Below are 10154 nucleotides of genomic sequence, written 5' to 3'. Positions count from 1 at the left end.
AACCTGAAATCACAAATTAAGTGAAAGGAAAGCATGTTAAGATACCAACCGTTGATTATTCTTAAGAGTTTTGCTAAAACATGTATTAACAAAAATAATTATTAATTATTTTATAATATACTTTTAGTTTTTTACTGAAAGTAAGATCGTTCATAAAGACACAACAAAAGACGGTATGAGAAACAGTGTGGACCCCACGCAACACGGTGAACGTACGTCCTAGCACTCCTTCCAACCAATCAGAACTCGACAACGCATTTGACGAAACCACACCGGTTTCCCAAAACCACTTCTCCTTTCTCCTAAAATATTATTATATTCCTAACCAATCATCTCTTCTCATATTTTATTACCTAATTTGCCACTCTAACAAACAAGACCTATATGGTTCTGTTGTTTCTTCCTCTTCTTTCTTCTAAGCTCCAAATCCCACAAATAAAATCCCAAACACTACCTTCCACTGAAAGAAATTAAACTTATCATATGAATTTTGTCGGTGCAGTACGTTGAACCGTTCCTGTGATCTTTGCACACCAGGTGTTTGATTAAATTCTTAGGTCAGTGCGTTACGCACACAAGGTGTTTGATCAAAGTTCTGGTGCTGAATTGTTGGTGGAATGGGGCGAGGGAGAGTGCAATTGAAGAGGATAGAGAACAAGATCAATCGCCAAGTTACTTTCTCTAAGAGGAGAGCTGGTTTGCTTAAGAAGGCTAATGAGATCTCCGTTCTCTGTGATGCCGAGGTTGCTCTCATCATCTTCTCTACCAAAGGGAAGCTCTTTCAGTTCTCTAGCGATTCCTGGTATGTCAGTAAAAATAACTACTCTTTATATTCGTCAGATGAATAATTATACAAAAGATTAGATGCAATTATATTTATAATAATAACTCAAGAATAAGCTAGATCCATATTCAATGAAGAATACCTATTTATAAGTTTAGGATACAATCTAATAATAACAAAAATAATTTAATATCAAATTAAATAAGCATATAATTGGTATGAGATATAATTAGACATTATTTTAATATATAACATCCTAAATATATTCTAACATAGATGATTATATAAAGTATTTTACAATATGCATTGTTTTAATACCGGGATGTGGATAATTTGGATTAGTAGCTATTGGCGAGTAATGGTGTTTGATGCAATTGTAACTTGTAAGTGTGAAAAGATTGGCAACATGGGCTATAGTAGCTCACATGTAATTAATTAATTACTAATTAAAGATTTATTAGAGTAAGTTATCTGGGTTAACATGATGATGACGATGATGATGAGAAGTGAATTAAAGGGCATGGATGATGAAATCTTATTAATAGAAAATTTAAAGATACCCTCTGAGAACTGAAGTCATAAGTACCGTACAGATTCTCATGGACATGGCCATGAAAAAGCGTACGTGTTTTTTTATCTCTTAAAAACCAACAGCCCTCGCTGACATAGCACACTGCCTCATACACAAACATAAACGAAAGAAGCATAACTGAAGTGACCAATCACCATGACAATACTCTTAGAAAATAGTGATTGAATAATTATTATGTTGCTTTTTTGTTTTGGTATTTATTGTTCTCGTCGTGTTACTGTATCATCGTAAGATATAGAGTCTTACCTTCATTCAAAATACTTCTACTCTATTTTATAATCATAGGATTAGCAATATAATGAGTTAAAAAAAATAATTTAGTTTGGCCTCACTCGTTCACATAAACGAATTTTAAGAGTTTAAATTCCGTTTTATATATGCAATAATATATTACCAAATGATAAATAGAGTTTAGTTTTTTGACAGATTAATTTTTTATTTGTTGAATTAAAAGATAACATGTGAAATAAATATATCATACAAATTTGACTAAGTTTTTACATTAGCTGTGGAAGAGTTAACCCAATTCTCTTCCTTTATCTGAACTTAAAGACTGGCTATGTTTCGCAGGTCTATCATAAAGTAAAGTAAAAAAGAATATAATGAATTAAAAAAAATTAGACAAACATTTTTTTAATATATTAAGGAATTTTTTAGTTAACACGCATATTTTTTCTAATAAATGTATTTACTCATTTTTGTCGACGGTAAATACAAAAAAATATTTATTAAATACTAAAACCAACTATTATTTATTTGTATGTATTTATATATATTTTTAATAAATTAACCTATTATTAAAATAATTATATTTTTTATGAATATTAAATATATTGATTAGTTGATGATTGATTTTTAATTTATGTTGATGTAATATGATTGCATGGAATAGAAATATAACAGAAAGCTGACTGCCTGACAAGATTGTTGATGCTGCGAATCAAATTGCAACAAAAATCAATAGCATACTCGAGTATATATTATAGCACTCTCTACAGGAGCAATGACAGGACTAACTACTACTATTCTTAAAGATTAGGATCCAATGTTAAGTTAATTAATTTTGGTTAAAAAAATCACTACTTAAGCTAGCACTTTTACGTGTCAATTTCCCCACCAACATTTTATCCAGCTAAGCACACAATAGATTAAAGGAGTATAACCTATATATTCTTACTTGTCACCATCGAGTTTAATCTGCAATTTTTTAAGTGGATCAATATCTGATGTCTAACTGTGAGTTAATATTGATGGAGGTCATTTATTTACATAGCTTTTGCATAAACACAAAATAAATTAAATGACATGCATAGCTAATAACTACTCTTCAAATTGTTGTGCCCAATTAGAAAAAATTGAGATTTTATGTAAAATTAAAAAAATAAATTAAGTACTTTAACAAAATTTAAATCATAAAATTATTAAATTTAATACAAATTTTATAAAATCGATTGATTTTTTTAAAATCATAATATTAAAAAATTTTAAGAGTTAAATCGAAATTTTAATTACTATAATTATGTGAAAAAGAGCGAGAGAAACAGAGATACAAAGAATATATATATAAAGTAGTAGTTTGCCTAAATAAAAGGGTATAGTAGTTGTCAGGTAAATTAAAATAAAGTTTGCCCAAATAATAGTAAAGAGGGGAAAAATGACAAAGTTGATCCTAAAATCTAACTACTTATAAAGGACTTAAAGATTAATAAGCAGGTGCACTTTTCTAAATAACCATTATCACTCTGAGAAAATATTCCAGAGAGATGGCTGTCCTTGATTCAAAAACACTTTTCCTTGTTCAGCTTCAATATTCCTATTTATAGGATAGCCTTCACTCATATAAAGATGATAAAAATTATATATTTAGTCACAATTAAAAAAAGTATTTTAAAAAATGTGAATTAATAATAAAAATATAAACTACGAATAAAATTAAATTAACAAGTAAATTAAAAAATAAAAAAAAAATAATTAAATTATCTAAAATAATAGACTAAAAATTAATAATTCTAACAAATATTAATTTAAATGACACTGAATTTTTTAAATCAATACAAAATGATTTTTTTTTTCAAAATCTCAATTTTACAATAATTTATATTCAAAAATGAATAAGAATTGTTACTCTAAAAATTGAAATAATTACCAATAAAAATGGGTAGATTAAAATATAAATATTCAAAAATCTAAAAAAAAGAATTATTAAAAAAAATAAAATCTGTAAACAAAAATTCAACTCATAAAAAATAAAAATATCAAAATAATAATGAAATGGAAGTAGAATATAATATTATAAAATTTATAAAAAATAATAAAAAGATAAAATAATCTTTTAATAATTTTTTTTTGTTAAAAATTTAAATTGTATACAAATTAAAAAAAATTACAAAGCTAAAGTAATGGTTTCAAAAATAGCAAAAATTTAACATATTTTAATAATAATAATATTTTTTAATCTATCCTACATGTAAAAAATTTAATACATGATAATTTATTAAATGAATAATCATTAATTCATATATAATAATCATTAATATATGCGATCATTAATACATGATAATTTATTAAATGATCAAACGTTCTTAGTTGAAGTGTCTCAGCATTCTAGGATATATAATAATCATTAATTCATATATATCACCAAATCAACTGTATTTGTATATGAATATGCGATCGATTTTTTTCTACAATATTTTACTTACGGTAACAAATTTAATTATTCAAAAACTAAAATATTAAATAATATGTATTTATATTTGAATTCTTTCATAGAAATAGTTATCCCTCTCTCATTGCAAATTACTATAACTAAATACTACACCTATACTTTGCAAATCAAATAAATATGGAACACTATAATTTGCGAGTTCTCAATAAGTTTTTTCAAAAAAAAATATATATTAAACTTGACAATATTTATAACCTATTTCTAGAACATTCATTATTCTTGTATTTATTTATTTAATATTCATGAACTATTTTTGTTATTGAGTAAGATGTTTGATGAGAAATTTAGATATCAAGTATGGGATGGAGATGAATCTCATATTGATCTGAAATAGATTAATTAATTAAAATATATACTAGAGAGGAACTATATATAGATAATAGACCTATTACTTTAAAGTTTAAAATTAAAATATGACATTCAAAATATTGTGATTATTTGTCGTTGTCCCTTTTCTGTGTCAAGATACTGCCTCAGTTTTGCTTATGTTATCTTAGTAAAAGACTAAAAGATGCCTCATGTATTTGTGGCAAGTGAAGAAAATTTCTGTGTGAATAATGTTTCAACTTAAGTTGCTCATTTTTGCTTGCTTTTTTTCCCCTTGTGAACAGTATGGAGAGGATAATTGAAAGGTATGAAAGGTATTCATATGCGGAGAGACAGCAGCTTGTGGCAAATGCTCAGGGACCAAATGTAGGCCATGTTGAAAATAATAATGATATAATTAAATACTATATTCTTCTTCATTTAAAACAATATCATTCAATTATGTTAATTATTTTTATGATACACTAAGTTCATATAAAGTGCATTTAAGGTATTTCACATATATGATATATCTCTATTTTTTTCTGATTATTCACTCATGTTTTACTCTTAGACAAAGTGTTTAACTTTGTAACATACAGTTACTCCTTCTATTTATAACAATATATGTTTCTAGCATATAACGCATACATAACAAATCAGTCATTAAATTAGTTATTTGTATAAAATATATATTTAAATATAAAATATATATAAAAAATAATGAACAACATATATTTATACACAAAATATAGTAATTAATTTTTAGTGTGTACATAACATTTTTATATATAATTTATTTTATTTTTTTATATTTTTTAAAATATGTTTTTTATTTATAATTTAATTTTTCTATTTATACTCCTACTTTTATTATATATAATTAAGAAATAGAATAAATATAGTATTAGTTCTGCTAATAATAGATATTTTCATGTACCATTATTACCAATTATTTTTTATGTTGTTTTCTTTTATCTATGTGGCTTTTGGTTTAGACAAATATTGTGAAATGAAAAAGCATCACACAAATTACACATAATAATATATGAATGGTTGACAATATATTTAGATTAACATTTTTCTCTCTATTTTTATAAGTTCAGTAGTTAACCAAATTCTGGTATACTACTTTTTCGTTCCCTAAATTCTTTTTCTTGGTATATACATCACCGAAAAATCATGTATAATGATATATGGTATATATGTATGTATATAATAAAAAATGCTTATTATCTAAATTCTCTACTCATGAACCACTTCAACTTGTTGTGTGTATATATATATAGCAATTCTCACAATTTTATAATTTAATTTATGATATGTGGTGTCAGGCAAACTGGACTTTAGAACATGCAAAGCTCAAAGCAAGGGTGGAAGTCTTACAAAGGAATCAAAGGTATCAAATAATAATAATTAAGTGCATACATTCAATGCAAGGGTTTAAAATTCTTTTCCTTTCTTGTATGTATGTAATAGTATAATATATATCTGTGTTTTGCAAAAAATTTTTTCCTTTTTCAGGCATTTTATGGGTGAAGATCTTCAAGGCCTAAGTATGAGAGAACTTCAGAATTTAGAACAACAGCTTGATTCTGCTCTTAAACAAATTAGATCACGAAAGGTAATTAATAAATTAAAACCATGGAAGCAACTTTAATTTGACTGTTTTGAACATTGAACTGAATATCATATATATTCAGTAATTCTGATGATTGTTTTATCATGTGTAACTTGCAGAATCAAATCATGTATGAGAATATCTCACTGCTTCAGAAAAAGGTTATTATTGTTTGCTTTTATTTAATTATAAAGAATACACACAAAAGATAATAATGTTGATACACATAACTAGAGAAGATAGAAACTCACCAACAGTTATATATGATTGTCTTTGTTCACTAAAACTGATCTAAAGTTAATATTTGATCATCATTTTTGGTAAACAAAAACAATCTTCTATGATTCTTGTTAAATAGTATATTTTAAAGGTTTAATTACGCTATTTGCATTATCCTTATAGTTTCACTAAATTTTTAATTAGGTTTCTATATTTTTTTTCAATTAGGTCCTATAATATTTTTAATTTTATAATTATAAGATTCTTTTTAAAGTAAAAAATGTTAGAGTTAACTAAATATTTTTTTCGTAAATTGAAGGTATTCATAATTAAAAACTTAATTAGATATTTGATCGCATGTATTTTGGGAGAAATATTTTATTAATTTTAACATTTTTAATATGAAAATGACATTATTACAAAATTAAAAGTAGTGTAAGAAGTAGGAACCCAATTGAAAAAAAACAGTATAAGAATCTAATTAAAAATTTAATAAAATTATAGAAATCAATGGAATAATTAAACCTTTTATTAATAGTTATTTTAGAGAAATGCTCATGAACCAGCAAAATTTATTATTTTTATTTGTTATTTTTAGTTATTAATATAATTTTTTTATTTTAATAATCCAACAACATATTTTAGCCTATACTTTTAAATAATAATAGCTAATTACTGGCCAATAATAATAAATTTTGTCGGCTCTCTAGTATTTTTCTTTATTGATAATTTTACTTTTTTGGGATATTTTTTATAGTCTAGAGAGTCTACAATATTATAAAATTTGCTTTATTACTTTCGGAGAAAAGCAGAACGATATACACAAAGTTTCAAGACTTATATTAATCCCAAAACATGCTAAGGTCGTGGTGACTGGAATTTGGCCTTAATTCAATATTAGGGAAAAAAAAAATCAAATATATACGTCCAAAACTATTTTGAGATTAAATCTCAACTCAAAATCTTCCAAGAAAAGTTATTATTAGAATTGGAAAATAGATCCAAACACTTTTTTGATGGCAAAAAGAATTATTGCCTCAAAAAGTTAAGTGGAAAAAAAGTATGCATTTTGAAAAAATTAACAAAATCTTTTAGAATAAAATATATTTTTAAACCCTCAAATATTTATAAATTTTTTATTTTATCTCTGACGTGTAACATGTTTTAATTAATTTAACAATTAACATCTCTAAATGTTATCAAATATATTTCTATGGCCAATTGTCATGCCACTGGCTATATATAACGGTATATATTTGACAAAATTAATTTAAAAATATTAAATATAACCTTAAAATAATTCAAAATCATTAAATATGAAATTGAGATAATTTTAAGTATTATTAACAAAATTAAAATTTTATAAAGTTGTGAGCAAAAGGTGTAAATGACCCAATTTTTTTATTAGAAAACATTGACAAAATTAAATTAGACGACCTTTTCCAACATCAACCAGAATCAAACTACAAAAGAGAAGTTCAAAATCATAAATCAAAGTACTGTGAGGATTTATTGAAAATCACCACATGTAAAGCTACTTAGAATTTAGCAAGTCAATTACTAAACCAAGCTATCAAAGATGAACATTCAAATGATTGGAGTAACAATACCTTAAGCACTAATATAATATAACCTAAAAGTAGTGACAGAACAGAAGTCTCACAGTTTTTTCTTTTGACTAAATCATATTTATATCTTCACTATTAATTTTTTAGGTTGTGTTTGTTTTTTATAACAAGACAAATAAGACAGAGAATAAGACATAAAAAACAAAGACACAAAATTTTGTGTTCTTATATTTTATTTGGTGATAAACTAGAATAAATTATAAAAATCTAATTTATTCTTATTTTTTTCATTTAAAAAATTTGAGACGAAAATAATAATAATAAAAAAATAATTATGAAAAATTAACAAAAATAATAAAAGAAAAAATAAAAAAAAGGTGTGTCCCTTATTAATGTCTCTGTGTCTTTTCTGTCAAGATGGACACAAAATACATTAATTCAGTATTTCTGAACACACATTGTGTTTGTCCATACATGTCTCTTCTGTCAAACATGATTTTGTGTCTCTATGTCCTGTGTCAGTGTCCTGTTTCTATAAACAAATGCAGTTTTAGTTTTGAATGTAATTAGTAAGGTTGTCTTTTTTTTTTCTAATGAGAGATGCTTGTGATGTTGTTGTTATAATTATTATTATCTTTTTAACTTTGAAGAGATGTTTGTATTTTATTTTTATTGTAGAAAACAAATTCCAATCAGCCAATGTGGACACACATCATTATTTTTTTTTCCGTTAGTCTACAATTTAATTTATTATTATATTTACATTTTTATGTTATACAATATTGAACAGGAGAAAGCTCTAAATGAACAAAACAATTCACTAGCTAAGAAGGTAACAATTTTTTCCTTCAAATTTGACTATATACATGAATTTCAAATCCTACACTGAATTTGAATATGAATTGAGTGAAAACTAGATCAAGGGGAAAGAAAAAGCTACCACAGAACAGACTCATCAATTGGAGCTGCAAGATAATTATACTGTTGCACCTCAAACCTCAGAAAACTTGAATATTAGGTGAGCAATATAGGATTAATGGCTTTTTATTGAATGAAAGCTCAAATATTAATTGATCAATATATATGCAGAGGAATGCCACAAGATAGAAGTGATAATGAAGAAGATAATGATAATGAAGAAGGTATCCAAACTAATGCTAGTGCTAATATCCTTCTTCCCAATTGGATGATTCCTCCTACAAATGAATAGAATTGTTCAAAGGTGTTACACAACATATATGATGGATATATATGATTTGGAAAAGAAACCTACCTTATTTGATGAAAATTGTAAAATGTAAAATGTCTAATTTGTTATGTGGTGTATCTCATTTGATGACTTTAATTAATTAATTACCTAAAATATAATAATGTGTGTGTTAGTGTGTCTAATGTCTGTATTTCTTATTAATTTTAAAGATACTTGGTAAATTACATGACATACATACATGTCTATAAGTTGTATACAAATACATATAATTTATAGGTTTCTAGCTTCATTTTATTTTATTTTTTATTTTTTAATTTTTTTTTGGTAAAGTAGATTGGACAACCCCCAATTCTAAGTATCACAACACATCCGCACTACATACTCACCCACATAATACTTAAGGGTTAAACTCGGTTACAACATATTAAGGCATATGATTTAACCAATTGAATAGTTTGAATTTTCTTTCTTCCAATTATGTTGGGTGCGTATTTTTTAGTGGATTAAGATCTACGTGGCTTTTTGCCATAGTGGGTTCATGAAACTATTTTGGGTTTGTGTTATACTCTTTTTTTAAGTCAAAATGCTTCTTTATTTGTATATCATTTTAATTATAGAAAGATCACCATATTTAAATTGATTTTTAAAAGATAATAATGAATACAATTGAGACTTTAATTTAGGTGACAAATGATGTGTCTTTTAATATGTTTCACCCAAATTCAAAATTTAGCGAAGATCAAATAGTGGATTAAAATCCTTAAGTGTTGGGTGTGTGAATGTCTAGTGAAGGCGAGAACTCTCTAATCTATCCGACAAAATAATAATAATAAATTAAATTAAGATGGATATTCCTATTAGTGATGACAACAGGTCTCCATAGGGGTGGAGATATGCCCTCCGCCCCCACCTCTATTACCTGTTCCTGTCCTCGTCCCATTCCCATGACGGATAACGGGAACCTCGTATCTGTTGGAGACCTGGAATAGCGACATGAACTAAATGTCCTGTCCAAGCCAAGGAATACGATCAAAGTCATAGCAATCAGAATCAGAAAATATATCTAGGATTAATAGAATCAAAATCACAGCAAATAATTAACATAAATAGTATCACAACAATCAGA

General features: G+C 25.7%; 1 protein-coding gene across 1 annotated transcript; it reads left to right on the top strand.

Moving 5' to 3' along the window:
- The first annotated feature begins 358 nt into the window (after positions 1-358).
- LOC130954452 (truncated transcription factor CAULIFLOWER A-like) lies at positions 359-9227 on the top strand. The gene is made up of 8 exons (XM_057881191.1): positions 359-802; positions 4716-4797; positions 5745-5809; positions 5935-6034; positions 6151-6192; positions 8609-8650; positions 8736-8836; positions 8908-9227. Exons 1-8 carry the CDS (start codon positions 618-620, stop codon positions 9026-9028), a joined length of 738 nt encoding a protein of 245 aa, XP_057737174.1. The 5' UTR covers positions 359-617; the 3' UTR covers positions 9029-9227.
- Positions 9228-10154: the final 927 nt, after the last annotated feature.

This window comes from Arachis stenosperma, chromosome 10, assembly GCF_014773155.1.
Source record: "Arachis stenosperma cultivar V10309 chromosome 10, arast.V10309.gnm1.PFL2, whole genome shotgun sequence".
Classification (NCBI taxonomy): domain Eukaryota; kingdom Viridiplantae; phylum Streptophyta; class Magnoliopsida; order Fabales; family Fabaceae; genus Arachis; species Arachis stenosperma.
Note: the sequence above shows the minus strand (reverse complement) of the source record. Positions and strands in the feature narration are given on the sequence as shown.

Bases quoted from the DNA above. Each gene is read 5' to 3' on its own strand.
- LOC130954452 (XM_057881191.1), top strand. From the start codon at position 618: ATGGGGCGAGGGAGAGTGCAATTGAAGAGGATAGAGAACAAGATCAAT. The intron at 5,810-5,934 runs GTATCAAATAAT...TTCCTTTTTCAG, and splicing joins GTCTTACAAAGGAATCAAAG to GCATTTTATGGGTGAAGATC. The intron at 6,035-6,150 runs GTAATTAATAAA...TGTAACTTGCAG, and splicing joins AACAAATTAGATCACGAAAG to AATCAAATCATGTATGAGAA.